The sequence below is a fragment of the Cyprinus carpio genome, chromosome B20 (assembly GCF_018340385.1).
Source record: "Cyprinus carpio isolate SPL01 chromosome B20, ASM1834038v1, whole genome shotgun sequence".
NCBI lineage: Eukaryota > Metazoa > Chordata > Actinopteri > Cypriniformes > Cyprinidae > Cyprinus > Cyprinus carpio.
In genome coordinates, this window is record NC_056616.1 from 21,392,946 (window position 1) to 21,408,298 (window position 15,353).

The following is a 15,353-nucleotide window of genomic DNA, read 5'->3' on the forward strand; positions in this document are numbered from 1 at the left end:
GATAAAAAACAGTTTGAAAATTGTTTAAATAAAAAAAAAAAATGAAATAATCCACTGTTTTATTGCCAGATCGCTTCATTACACGTTTATTACTGTCTGGAGAAAAACCTTTACTCGTCATAGAGGTTGATTGCAGTTCCTAACACCTGATGAGTTTTATCTGGAAGGACAAAAAAAGATCGTATTTTACTTTATTATATGTCGTATATAACCTTTAAAAGTTGGAGTTGAAGTTAAAGCTCGTCTTACAGCTGTCTTCGAAGTGCCTTCGCTCGGGATGTCTGGTGTTGTTGTCGCTGTGCATCCAGGAGGAGCGCTGCTCGGGGCGCGCGGTCTGCAGCGCGCTGAAGTCACAGGTGTTCTGGAGGTGACTACGGAAGTGTTTTCTTTCAGGTAAATTCCAGAACCTACTGCTTGTCTCCACGCGACACCACGTCTCCCTCTGCATATTGAACTCGTACAGTTTGTCTTGCTTTGATTTTGACATTGTTATCAATCATATGTAGGCTACTTGTTAATTCGAGTTAGCATGTGGCCATCAGGCCTTAATGTTTAAACAGCTGTAACCGTGGTAACCAGACAGCCTTCCTGTAATGTGTGTCGCCGGAAGCTGTTTGTGTGTGTGTGTGTGTGTGTGTGTGTGTGTGTGTATATATATATATATATATATATATATATAATGTGTGTGTATATGTTGCAGAGTTGCCAGCACTGTGCCGCTCCCTCACAAAACTCATAATGTCGCGCAGTATTATCATTGGTATAATGTCAATTATTTAAATATCGGGGAAACCCCGAACTCGGCAACACTGGTAGGCTATACTGTATCAATGCAGGCGTTTAAAACAAGTAATTTAGTGCGTCGTCGGTGGCTGAATGTTTTTGAACGTAATTTTAAGATTATCCTTAGTCGTACCAACAATATTTTAATGATATGAATTGAAAAAGCAAAAACATTCACTATCCCTAAACAACATATCCTCGGGCCAAAACTCACTTTTTACTGTTAAAAATAGCTTTGTCAGTGTAATGAATTCAACACGATTGATGTAATGGTTTCTAACTTGTCTTTAAAAAGCAGCATTAATGAAACAGCATTGTCAAATTCAGTACATGTCTTTAAAAATTGCATTGAACATTATACAATCTAGCCTGTTTTACACTGTCATGTTAGCTTTGACAGATGTTTGTAAAAGCCTCCCACATTCCACCAAGCCCAGACTGAACCGCTTACACTGATTTCACCTTGACCTTCATGCTATTTTAATAATATGGAATAAAGAAAAAATAGTGTTTTTTATTCACTGCCACAAGAACAAGAGGTATTACTTAGTCACATAACATTATTAGCTGCAAAAGTGACAAATTTTACAGTGTTTTCAGTGCTTGTTTTCAGATTGTTGTAGAATGTTTATGTAGGCCTATAATTTAAAGTTTGTGTATAATTTATAAAATGTAAAAAAAAAATGGATATAACAAAACCCATTCAATCCATCCATTCACAAAGGTTTTCATTTATAAAGCTTTAAAAACTGTATTAGTGCACTTCCTGCAAATATGGAAAAAATAAAGGCTCTTCATTAAATATGTGCAGTTTCACATGGTTAGTGCAAATTGTCACATGACCAAAGCAGTTTAATTCCTTGGCACCTTGAGAAGATGATGGCTCCATCAAAGCTCCAAAACAAAAGGTTAAAGTATGTTAACATAAAGATATGAAAAAGATTTTTGGTACTTATTATCTTTAATGTGTCTAGTATTAATGTATGAATTCACATACATTCATTTGTGTTGAGTGTGGTCATAGAATGAGTAAACATCTAGATATTCACAATAGTGACTGGGATAACAGTGAATTTAGGTATACAATATAAATCCAATTGCAGTTGTGAGCGAAGATTGCACTAAAATTTTGCAATGGCAAAATATTGCACTAAATTAAAAGTTCAGATGTTACAAATAAGTTACAGTATTGATGTTGTAATACTGGTAGCACTAATAGGCTATAAAAATTTGATATATGTTACAAAAAAGTAATGTTGCAAAAAATACAACGTTGATGGTTGTATTTTTGTCATTTATCTCAGTATTTCTATCAGTGTTGAAGGCATAATAGGCCTAAGGCATAATAGTAATCTTAAAAAGTGATCAAACAGTTTAAAATAGCTGGGCTAAGATATGTAAGAAAAAAAATTATGACTGCAGAAATATGTTAATTCAGTATACACATTATTTACCGGTCACAATTGTGACCGACCATAAAACAAAAATTTTCACACACTTTTCCTAAAAAATAAATAAATAAATAATTAATTATTTCAATGACATACCATTTGGATGTTTTAATGTCTGGGAAAAAATGGGATTAAACGGGCTAAGATAGGCTACCGCTCCATATGTAGCCTATAACGTTATGGGAAAGAGAAAAATGTGCGTAAAACGCCATTAAATGCAGCTCATATTCTTCACAGTCTGCTTTATCACTGTAGATAGGTTGTAGAAAGGGCTCGCCTACTTGCCCCGCCCCATCTGCAGTCTCATTGGTCCCCGCCGAGCATATAAACCACTTACTGTATTGATCAGGTCAGGGTAAGCAAATCCGAGGAGGATGTCCACATCACGCCATCATCACTCCCACGCTGCAGAAGCCGGCGGTAGTGATCGGGAACGTGGCCCCACTTCAGTCCGTTAAATTGTAGTTACAGCGTTATTATCAAGTGGAGCATCTGAAAACGTCATCATTATCTCTGTATCTCATACGCTCACCGCATCAGGAAGAGAGTTAGGCCACACATCTAGTCCAACCTGATATAAACTAGAATCGTTTATATCTAAGTGAAGTGGTTCATTTTGCCGAAATGGTGGCAGGTGAGTTACTTCAGGAGCAGCATGTTCTGCCCGACAGCACACCTGACGGTGGTGGCACTGAAGGAAATACAGAGGAGGAGAGCGGCTACAAGGAGCTTTCCAATGGATCGGTCCATATAACGCTGGATCCGAAGACGCTGGAACAGGAGCTTCCACCTCCGGACGAAAAAGAGGCGATGCTGCCCGGCGAACAGAATAACGAAGCCCTGGAGACGAGACTCTACTGGAGGCGGTTTGCTGTTCTCGCCGTGTTCAGCCTCTATTCGCTCGTCAACGCCTTTCAGTGGATCCAGTACAGCATCATTACCAACATCTTCATGGACTATTATAATGTATCAAGCATCGCTATTGACTGGCTCTCCGTGGTCTATATGGTCGCATATGTGCCTTTAATCTTCCCTGCGACGTGGCTGTTGGATAAGAAGGGTCTGAGGATGACGGCGTTGTTAGGGGCCGGGCTGAATGCCCTGGGCGCGTGGGTAAAGTGCGCCAGCGTGGGCCCCGGCCTGTTCTGGGTCACTATGAGCGCCCAGATCATATGCTCTGTGGCTCAGGTGTTCATCCTCGGCCTCCCCTCCAGAATCGCGTCGGTTTGGTTCGGCCCGAGAGAAGTTTCCACGGCCTGTGCCACAGCGGTGTTGGGCAACCAGGTGTGGCCTGTAAATTATATGCCATTAACGATTAATTTGGTCATATATATATATATATATATAGAGAGAGAGAGAGAGAGAGAGAGAGAGAGAAAGAGAGAGTTTCCACTAAAATAAAAGCTGTAAAATCCTTCTGGATTCAAACTGGACTTTTGCTCTAAACAGGTCTTTTAAGCATTCAGCTGGTTCAAGCTGATAGTTTTTGTGTTGTATTATTTTGTAATTAAATTGTTTCAAGAGGGCGACAAAATATATAATCAATTTTTATTAGTAAAAATAATTGTATTATTTTATTATAAATTATTTTAAGAGACAAGATACAGCATTATTTTATAATAAAATATATATTATGAGATGGACAAGATAATCTTTCATTAATGTTTAACATTAATCATTTTATAACTTTTGAAAATAGAAAAGATAGTTTATTGTCAACTTTTTCTTATAAAATAACTTTATTATTTTATAATTATTTTAAAGGTATAATGCAAATTGCCTTTCCAAACCTGTACGACTTTCACTCTTTCGTGGAACACAATAGGAGATATTTTAAAGAATACTGGTAACAAAGCAGTTTCTGTTTCCATTGACTATTGTATGTTATTATTTTGGCGGGAACTATGGTTACCATGATACATTTTTTTTAAGGGTGCTACGCATTTAAATGCACAGTAATATGAACACTATAACACTGAAATACTATTACTTAAAGTGTAACCTGAAGTATTCAACAGTGTGTGTTTATCATTCTTAAAGTTTCTAGTGTTGAATTATTGTTTTATATACTGATTTGTTTATTAAACCGTGTGTAATATATTTCTTTTTCAGCTTGGTGTAGCCATTGGTTTCCTGCTCCCACCTGTACTGGTTCCCAACACAGCCGACGACAAAGACCTCATGGGCCACAACATCAGCATAATGTTCTATGGAACAGCTGGAGTTTCAACTCTGCTGTTCCTTCTAACAATATTTGGTAAAAACTAGTATCTACATTTCAAATTCTTAGAACTTTTTTTCCAGCAGTTGAGAGAAAGAGCAAAACAGAATGCAAAACAGCCTTTTCTTATACAGTCCTCATGCTTTTAAGCCAAAATAGTTTACAATACACAAACAAGTTGCAACTGGTTGACTTGGAAACATCTTGCACACAATCTTTGTATATAATGATGTGTCATCTGTCATCAGAACATGGAAAAGAGCTGTTTTAGAAACATAGACAAGAGATTTGTATGCAAGAGTGATTCATATTTTAAAGAGTATCAAAACGAATACAAGTACGTTAACCCCTCTGTAGACGTGTTCAGTAGTAGACGTTCACGTGTGTCTCTCCCATTCGTTTCCTCAGTCATTAAGGACAGACCTCCACTCCCACCCAGCAAAGCACAAGCTGTTCTCTCCACCGGTCCAGCTGAAGACTATTCATACAAGAAATCAATCATCAACCTTTTCAAGAACAAGCCCTTCATTCTGCTCCTCATCAGCTATGGTGAGGAAGATGATTATTTAATGCAAAATTAAAATTCTGCCATCCTCACACTTATGTCATTCTTAAAACTGCATGACTTTCTTCTGTGGAACAGAAAAGCTAATTTATTAATTTAAACAATTTTATGTATTTAATTATTATCATACTATTAACTATATCTAAATAGTTATATCTAATACTATATCATATTATTAATTTTATATATGTTTTTTTTTTTTTTTGTGGCAATAATGAAAAATTTAAACTTTATTTATTAATTATTTAAATTTTAAGGTTAACTGTTCCTTTATCTTAATATGTTCCCCGTGCTTTTATTCACGCACTATACACCATTTATTATGAGATGGTTAGTTATTTTGTCATGTATAGGACTTTATTAATAACTTTAACTTATTAACAGTAATAATTCAGTATCAACCTTCTCTAATGCTACAATTTCAGTTTCATAATATAGAAAGTTCTGCACTTCAGCAAACATCGTCAAATCTTTGATATTGTTTTTAGGCATCATGACCGGATCATTTTACTCTGTATCTACACTTCTCAATCAAATGATAATTACTCATTATCCGGTAAGTGACCTTTGATAAACTTAGCATGAAAATGCCACGTGCATGTGTGTAGGAGTCTACTACTTTTCACTACTTTTTGTAGTGTTTGCTGGGAATGGGTGGCTGGTCACCGTTTTATTGTCCAGGCTGTTGCAGTTCATTAGCTGCTTTTCATGCATGCCTGCTATTCATGACAGAGTCCAAATGAAAAGAGATGTGTCCGAATGTTCTGCAGGCTTTCCCACCAGGCTTAAGTTTAGTGAGCACACACCATGTGATATTTCTTACCACGCATAACACTTCCATATCTGGTTGTGAGGTCCATTTGAAAGACGTGTCCTTAACAAAATATTGAAAGTTAGTCAAAAGTGATGTAGGCCATGCTCTGAATACATTCTGGGCTCGCATGCAACAAACCTCTTAAGCTATAAATACCCTTAGTTGTAAATATAAACAAATGATCGCTAAGAGTTACTTGACTTTGGGATTTGTTGCATCCAAATACTGGTGAACAAACTGAAGGCCTGTTGAACTTGCTTTTATGAGCATTTAATAAAAAATCCTGAGATCAAAGCTCGCCTGAGGACAGTATTACATTTAAATTTTTTACATTTAGCAGACGCTTTTATCCTAAGCGACTTTCTATTTGGGGAATGCATCAAGCGATTCATCTTAAAGAGGCATATATAGACACAGGAAGTGCTTATAATTGCTAACATGTTTGAAATGCTTATTAAAACTCTTAAAAACACTTTCTTTAGGGTGAAGAGCTAAACACAGGGAGAATCGGCTTGACTTTGGTGGTGGCTGGAATGTTTGGCTCCATACTGTGTGGAATCTGGTTGGATCGTACTAAAACCTATAAGTATGTATATCTGGCAAACCGAATATTATTTTCCTCAGATATTTCGATTTTAATTAAATTTAAATGGCTTTAAAGTATTTAGCTCTGGCACACTTTTGATTATTAGCAGCTAATCTTTTAATCTTAATCTAAAATTTCTCTTTTTAAGATGTGGTCCCATTTTGGTACATTTTGGCAAAATATTGTGGACAAACAAGGTCCGTTTTTATTGTAAGAGGCACAGTTCACACACAAGTCACTTTCAAACCAACTAGCTTTCTTTTGGTCAATTCTTTTGGTAAATTTGTGTGACCAACTTAAAATCTTTGCGAAAGCCCCATCTTCATGCGCAATTCCAGATTATTATTGAAAAAACAATGATAAATGTGACCACACATATACTCATTTTTAATAGGATTAACCCTCATGACTTAATTTTATGCATTTACTGTTTATTTTTCAGATCTGAGAAAAGCAGCTTGTCAGAGTTTTTCATTTTTCCTCTCGTCCTTTAGATTGACTACATTGATCGTCTACGTCCTGTCCTTCATTGGAATGGTGGTGTTCACATTCACGCTGAACTTGGGAAATCTGCTTGTTATCTTTTTTACTGCTGGTGTCCTAGGGTAAGCCTGCTACTAGAGTTCAACTCGTGTACCTGTTCCTGTCATTTCTGAAATTAGTATCTTGATTCATAAATCCAGACAGGTCAATGTTCCTTTGTTCTCTTACCACATGCAGTTTGTATATACATACCTTTTATATATATGTATTTGTTTGTATTTTATATATTTATACTATATTATCATATTTTATTAACATATTGTGTTACATATTATACTTTTATATTACATACATTCAGAAAAAAAATTATTATATTTTTTCAGAAAATTACTTCTAAAGAAATGAATACTTTTATTCAGCAAGGATACATTCATTTAATCAAAAGTGACAGTAGAAACATTTATAATGTCACAAAAGCTATATTTCAGATACATTTAAAACAATCTATTTCAAATAAAATTCTATTTATCAAATAGATACATATCAAATATATATAAATTATATAATATTATTAACACAAACACACACACACACACATATATATATGTTTTAGGATTTTTTTGTGACTAAACTCAGTGGCACAGTTGTGTGTGTAAAAACAGCAGAAGTGATCCCTGGTCAGGTTTTGCTTCCTCGTTGTGTGATTCACTTAAAAACATGTTTGTACATGCCGTACGTTAACTTCTCACATTCAAAAGTTTTCAATGCCAGGTAGTTGCATTTGACTCATGTTACTACTGTTCTTTTCTAAAGGTTTTTTATGACTGGTTACCTTCCCATTGGCTTTGAATTTGGCGTCGAGATCACTTACCCTGAGTCGGAGGGCACATCATCTGGTCTTCTTAATGCATTTGCACAGGTATGTAGGAATTGCTCCTTCCTGACTTGTTTCATTTTTCAAATACGCTTTCAGTTGATCATTTCCATACGCCATGGTAACCACTTCCAATGTGAACAGCCTGGTGCACACCCACATTAAATATTTATATACTTAGTTCTTCAGCATTTCCTCTATGTATCCTCTTATATGTTGAAGAACAGGTTTAGAGTCTTCTTGAATAAGTAATTGTTACTTGCACATTTTTGCTTCATACTCTACTGTCTTTAATTTTAGGTGTTCGGCATCATTTTTACTCTCATCCAAGGGCAGCTTACCACAGACTATGGCCCACTCAGCGGAAACATCTTCTTGTGTGCTTGGATCCTCCTTGGCATTGTTCTAACAGGTTAATTTTCCTTTTTACAGGCCTTTCTCTCATTAATCAGTAGTATTACTGAAGAGCATTGAGAAACTTCTGTGTTGTTTTTACAGCTCTTATTAAATCAGACCTCAAAAGACATGGTGTCAATGTGAGCAGTATAAACAAAGGACAAGCAGTAAGTTCATCCGATTTTAATTTCCAGTGTTGCCTCTCATCACTTTTGTGAACTAAACATGCCAAACAGCAAGAGGCTCAACCCTGCTAATCTTGATAATATGAAGTGAAAGATATCTCAGTACATTTATAATCAGTTAAGTGCAAGATCAAAGTCAAAAAGGACAAAAGCCATGCTGTGTGTCTGAGAAAACTGGCCGAACTAATCTATTTAAAATGTGAATATATATATATATATATATATATATATATATTAAACCACACACATCATAGTTTATGGTCGATGTACACTACCATTCAAAAGTTTGGGTTCAGTATGATGAGCTACTTTTATTCAGGCATTTAAAATGTTACAAAAATTTCAATTTCAAATAAATGCTGTGCTTTTTAACTTTCTGTTAATCAAAGAAGCTTGGAAAAATGTATCATGTTTTTCACAAAAATGTTATGCAGCACAACCATTTCAACACTGATTTTAAAAACAAATGTTTTACAAAATCAGCTTATTAGAATAATTTCTGAAGGATGAGACTGGAGTAATGGCTGCTTAAAATTCAGCTTTGTCATCACAGGAATAAATTATATTTTAAAATATATTACTATAGAAAACAGTTTTTTTTTTTTTTAATTGTAATAATATTTCACAATATGATCAAATAAATGCAGCATTGGTGAGCATAGGAGATTTCTTTCAAAAACATTAATAAATCTCACCGACCCCAAACCCTTAAACGGTAGTGTATTTGGCCTTCAGTAGCCTGATGTTCAAGATCATCGTTTTTGTAAATTAATTGCCATCTTTAGAGAAATGAAAAAGAGTTGCAGATCTTAATTGAACACGTGTTTGTCTCTCCTGAAGGTTCCCACTGAGCTGCCTTCTGAAAATCTGTCCGGTGATGTCAAGCTGGAGTCTTCTAGCTTACCTCATCAGACTTCAATTTAAGTCTTAAACATCTCCAACAGCACATTACAACCGATCACAGACTCTCCTGAGATGACTTGAAATCTCCTTATTTTGCTGTAATGTTGATGTTATAAAGAACTTTCATTGAAAACAGACAGTGATAGTTCTTCACAAACATGCTGTGAATGAATTTCTCCAAATCTAGGCTAAAATGTGGACACACAATCGGTCTCAAAATTACACATGCATGATACTTTCTATCTGTTTCAAGAATCGCGGACCAAATATTAGGTATTTAACCGGGCTTGTAATGGCCATGTGCACAATCCTGTTAGTGTGTCTGGAACAGCATGTTTGTTTGCTTCGTCTCAAAGCACCTTTCTGATTGTGTGCTACTGTGAAGTAATGACGTTTATTTCTCACATCTGCTGTTGCATTGCAGAAGATCTACATGAAATAGTTCGACAAAAATTCCCATTTTATTTATTGAGGATGACGAAGATTGCCCATGCGTTAAATGAAAAGTGTTCTATAAACCGAAAAGGCCTATTATGTCAAATATAGTGCATGGGTAAACATAAGTGAGTGCTGTTCACTCACCATGATGAGACTGACATCATTTCAAGTGCTTATGGGGTCATTGCGAGGCATTGCTTTTTTGACCTGAAAAACATACTTGTTTAGACTTTTCTGGAGAGCACAAGTCAATCTGACATCATTTGTATCGCATTAAGAATGTGTTTCATTCAAAAAGGAATGTGATCCATTTACAAAGGTGTGTCACTGACAGGCCTACTGAGGTTTTATGAAAATGTCATACCTCAGATGTGTGGTAGAAAGAAGCACTATTATTTTATAAGCCTAGGTTTGCCTTTAACTAATTTTTGTATTTTAGATGCATATTTGTTGGAAAGATTGCTTTTTAAGAATTGTTTTTGTATTTATTAATTTTTGTTTCAATTTCTACTGTTTCTACTGTACTTAGGAATATTTGTCGGTTAATGAAGGCAGCTGTGTAAACTCGGGTTTGACATGATTGGCACAAAGGATGCTGGGAAATTCACTGTGGAGTAAAACTCTGTGCAAGAACTCATTAGTATTACACTCTGAACACTGGAGGAGTGGAATTGTCTCATGTTTCCATTATTGCTGTTGTAAAATAGTAAAAATCAAATTGCTAAAATTAAATTATGCATTTTGTTGATTAAAAAAAATACTGATCCAACAGATGCAAATCATTTGCAAATATGTGTAATGTACAAGGGTTTTAATGTGACAAACCCCCATCCTAACATTTACAACGCCACCTATAGTTTCTTTACACAATTCATACAGTGAGAAATTAACATCATGAATGTATAAAATAATATTCTAACAATTCATGGATTAATCTATTATGTTTTATTCTACTCATGTTTTTTCTACTCATAGTAGTGTAAGTTAAGATGTATTATTTATTAATTTTTATATTTACACTTTCTCTAAACACTACCAAAAACAGGCTGAATGAAATGCAAACCTATAGAAGGGTTGGAGCGGGTTTACATTTAGAACTGTAGCGCCCTCTAGTGATCATACAGGACAGATATAATTTATCACTGCGCTTTAGATGGGTTTTTTTCTTGTTTGGGTCTTTTGAACTTCACATTAAAGCGAGAGCAGAAGCTAAAAGCATTTTAAAATGATTGGGTGAGGAATTTCTTCTGCACAGTCTCTCATTTCAGACACCTAGAGGAGAAAAAATTACAGCCAGCAGGATTTAGAAACATATATTGTAGTTTTCTATATTTAAATGACATCAAATGTTATATTTTATAAATAAAATTAAATATACTAACAGCTGATGAATTTAGCACACACCCACATACACATATATGTATTATATAATTTCTTAAACTATTTATAAAATAATCAGATTTGTCAACCTGGTTCAAGTCTCGAAGCCTCTGCTAATGAGCTGATGAATTAGCCTGGGTGCCAGCCCGAACCCCGCCCACAACATTTTTTGCCTAGAATATGAGTATGACGAAGTCAGGCTACTGATGAATGGGTTCAGGTGTGCTCTATAGGGGAAACATCCACAATATGCAGCACTGGTAGATGATTCATTCTGCTCATATACCTTCTGTTGGAGATGGGAGATATCTGCAAGATGCTTCTGTGTCTGAACAGGAGGTTGTTACATACCACCGCTGCTCATATGAGGGCAACAGGGATAAAATATTAAATTAATTTTTCTTATGGAATTGTAATTAAATATAAGCTAATTCCATCCCATCCATATGTTTTAGACACTATTTGTATTATTTTGGGTAGAACCACAGTTTGAGTTAGGATTAATATAGTTAATTAAAACCGTAAAAATGCATTTCTGTCACTTGAAATAAAATAATAAAAAAGTTTTCAAGGAAACATTTTTCATTTTCATTCAGTATAACTTAACATCCTAAAATAAGTAAAATTGCTATAAAAATTACTTAAAACGATATAGACAGATTCAAAAACGAATTAATACTAAAGCTTTAACTAAAATGTAAAAAATAATTAAAAACTACTTCAAAATATTAATAAAAACCATAACAATATCTCAATGATACTAAAATAACATTCCTATGAGTTGTACTTTCACGCGTTTTGAGGCTATTTTTAACAAAAAGAATGAAAAGCTGCAATGATTATTTTACTTATTAGAAATGATATGGTCTTGATTTGACATGCGCTATCGCTTTAAATGCACATTTTAAAAGCTCACAAAAACCCCTGCTGGATACACAACGAATGTTCACGCCCATTTTCGCCATTTTGACCAATCACAGGCGGATCTATTGCCCTTATTTGGAATTGAACCCGCCTCGCTTTGTTGCTTCGTCCAATGAAAAGCCGGGAGATAGTGGTTGGCTGTAGTTTATGGTGATACAATAACAGTACGAGTGACCATTTGAGACCGTCAGTGAGTGAAAACGGTTACACGCCTACTCGAAAAACAGATCATTCATCAATACTCTACAGTCAGGTGTTAAATTATTCTACCGTGGATGATTTAGCCCGCCATCTCTCTCGGACGCCTCCTCAGTGTTTTTAGCAAAAGGATGAAATAGTTTCTGTGGCACAACTACGGAACATATTTGACCATTTCTGAGCTGAAGCACACTCAGCCATAGTTTGCTACAGAAATGGTTTCGCTGAGCATTTTTATGCCTCTGGATCTTTTTCAAACCACCTGATTTTCTTACACTTGAGCAGGACCGAGTGGTTTTGGCACATTAGTATGCATGTTCGAGGCGCAACATGTCTTTGTGCATGAATGCTGGGCAGTCATAACTGATCTGGGGAAAAACAAGGGGAAACTCCCCCTCGGAAGTCTTCTGAACAATGACCGGACCAAGCGCCACCAGCAGCGGCTCAACGACCAAGACCAGCAGACACGGTCGGTCCAAGAGCACCAGTAGCTACTGTCACACTACCGGTACGCCGGCTGAACCCACTTCATCCACTGCCGCAAACAACACCGAGAGGTCTTCCGGTGAGGAAGACGAGAAAGACGGCGGGGTCCCGTTTTTCGTGAACAGGACGGGCTTTCCCATAGACACCGTCACCTGGGAGAGAATGTGGTCACACGTCACCAAAGTTCATCCTGATGGCCAGGAGATGGTGGATAAAATACGAAATGCAACACACCTCCCTAAAGTAAGTGGAACGTAATGGATTATTTATAGACTCATTTAAATATCTCAAACCTCAAAGTCCAGTGAGCTGCCTGTCTAGACAAAATTTTTTGGCGTAATATAGATGTGATGTTATGTCTTGAAATATTTGAGACCCCAAAATGTTATCTTGTTAGGAAGCTTATATGTATGGTACCCATATATCATATACGTATGCTTCTATGTGATACGATACACAAAATGTTGATAGGCAGTTTAGTTATAAATTCTGGTACCCCAAAAATGCTTGAAAATGCTTAAATGTCTAGGCAGGCAACGTATTTATAAAATGCCCAAAAAGCTTTCTGGTTTGGAAAGTTACTAGGTTTTAAGCCAATGAATGTGTGTTTGTACAGATGTCAGTAGAAAAAGGATAATGGATATAAAAATGCAGAATGGTCATTGGTCATATGGTATTATCATGTTTCTGGACATCTTTTTAGTCCAATAGTATAGATATATATATTTTTTTCTTTGGTATATATATATATATATATATATGAAGGTTTTATAGGTAATGACATCTGATACATCCTGTACCATGGTAAACGTCTTTTTTTTTTTGTCAAAATAATATTTGACACAGTACTATCTAAAAGTTTTTTTTTTTTTTTTTTTTTTTTTTTTTTTTTTTTAAAGAAATTAACTTTTATTAAGCAGGAATGTTTTATTGATTGTAAGTGACTGTAATGGCATCTATAATGTTGCAAAAGAATTTTCAAATAAATGCTGTTCTTTTGATTTTTCTATTCATTAAATAATCTATTTTCAACTATTTTCGACATTGATAATAATAATAAAAATAATAAAAATGTTTCTTGAGAAGCAAATCCGCATATTAGAATGATTTCTGAAGGATCATGTGAGACTGAAGACTGGTGTAATGGCTGCTAAATATTGAGCTTTGCAATCACAGTAATAAATTACATTTTAAAATATACTAAAATAGAAAATGTGTTTTAAATTGTAATAATAGCCTTGGTGAGCATAAGATATTTCTTTCAAAAACACACACACACAAAAAAATCTGTTGAACCTCTAAATTGGCCTATATATGAAACCTTGGACACATCTACAGGAATATGGTTTATATATAAATCTGCCATTTGTGTGACCCAGTTTCCACCAAGAGGAAGTGTAGACTGTGTGACATGTGAGTGGATTTACTCATCCATGTGTTTTCCAACACTGTGTCACATTGTCCCTTCTCATAATTTGATTACAAACCAGGCAAATGAGAGATCTGATCCCACCAATGACAACTATGCAGAAACATGCCTTTGTTAATGCACATTAAATGAGGAATGATGCCATGTGACATCTTAACTTTCACTAGGATTAAGGTTGCTGCCATGTCCCTTTATCACAATGTTGCTCTAACCTCCAAAAATAAACCAATCAGACCTAATCAGGCTTCATAGAGCATGCAAATGAAGGGCCCCGGAGGGGATAAAGTGAGTCTTAATCACAGACTAAGTAATCCTCAGTGCACAGATGGACAGCATTCGCAGGGTCAAGCTGTGTGTTTATACCAGCTCTTTTGTTTTAGTTAAAACTATTGTGCATTCCTGCACACTCATATGTGCTGATGTTTGCAGAACAAAAGCGTCTGATTGGTCAAAAGTGTTGAGTCAGATTCCCTACATGTTAAACTGATTTATTAAGGGACATTCCCCACCAGCAAGTGATGAACAGGTGCGTGGAGTGAATCCCTCAGATCAGCCAGATTAGGAGTCACTCGAACGGCTGTGACACAAGCCAGACATTCCTGTTAGAGCCATTAGACAGAGAGTGACAGTCCATGGGAATTGGGAAAGAACTCACTGTGAACCTGTAAATGACCACACTGATGGAGAATCAGAGTCTCCAGTTATAACCTTGGATCCGAGGACACTGCAGTTATTATGTAAACAAACCACATACCAGTACAGCGCCGTCCATTTGGTGCAGTTAAACAATATTCGAAAGCTATATTAAATATTATTTATAGCACAGTTGCACTTGCTATTTTAGGCTTGGTTTTTGATACAGTCCATTTGCTAGAGTGCTATTAGGGATAATCTGTGTTATTGCTGTTGTTTTGTATTGAAGAAAATAATGTATCGCATCTTCCACAGAAATATTTAGCATGCAGCACAACTGTTTTCAACACTGATAATGTTTCTTAAGCACCAAATCAACATTAGAAAATAATTTCTGAAGGACTATGTGATGCTGAAAATCAAGCTTTGCTATCACAGGAATATATAAAATTCTAAAAGATATTAAAAAACAGTTATTGTAAATTGTAATAATATTTTACAGTGTTTTTGCTGCATTTTTTGATCAGACAGTTACATTCTTGGTGAGCATGTGAAGCTTATTTCAAAAACATTAAAGGGGTAGTTTACACACACACAAAAAAAT

General features: G+C 35.6%; 3 protein-coding genes across 4 annotated transcripts in view; 2 read left to right on the forward strand and 1 right to left on the reverse strand.

Annotated features, from left to right (window-relative positions):
* Positions 1–42: 42 nt before the first annotated feature.
* LOC109107755 (spermatogenesis-associated protein 45-like) lies at positions 43–877 on the reverse strand. The gene is made up of 2 exons (XM_019120971.2): positions 250–877; positions 43–160 (listed from the first exon to the last, which is right to left on the reverse strand). The coding sequence occupies exons 1-2, from the start codon at positions 485–487 to the stop codon at positions 111–113; spliced, it is 288 nt and encodes a 95-aa protein (XP_018976516.1). The 5' UTR covers positions 488–877; the 3' UTR covers positions 43–110.
* A 1,432-nt stretch (positions 878–2,309) lies between these two features.
* On the forward strand, positions 2,310–10,468 carry LOC109053757 (feline leukemia virus subgroup C receptor-related protein 1-like). The gene is made up of 10 exons (XM_042746207.1): positions 2,310–3,518; positions 4,347–4,491; positions 4,864–5,004; positions 5,509–5,576; positions 6,317–6,420; positions 6,915–7,025; positions 7,717–7,822; positions 8,078–8,189; positions 8,276–8,340; positions 9,199–10,468. The coding sequence occupies exons 1-10, from the start codon at positions 2,859–2,861 to the stop codon at positions 9,280–9,282; spliced, it is 1,596 nt and encodes a 531-aa protein (XP_042602141.1). The 5' UTR covers positions 2,310–2,858; the 3' UTR covers positions 9,283–10,468.
* A 1,674-nt stretch (positions 10,469–12,142) lies between these two features.
* LOC109053756 (tubulinyl-Tyr carboxypeptidase 2-like) overlaps positions 12,143–15,353 on the forward strand; it is a 51,032-nt gene continuing 47,821 nt past the window's right edge. Inside the window, exon 1 of one of the 2 annotated variants that reach the window (XM_042746601.1) lies at positions 12,143–12,930. In XM_042746601.1, coding sequence (XP_042602535.1) covers positions 12,616–12,930 — 315 coding nt within the window. In that variant the 5' untranslated portion in view covers positions 12,143–12,615. The remainder of the gene's footprint in view (positions 12,931–15,353) is intronic. The other variant, XM_019071077.2, reaches the window with a different exon arrangement.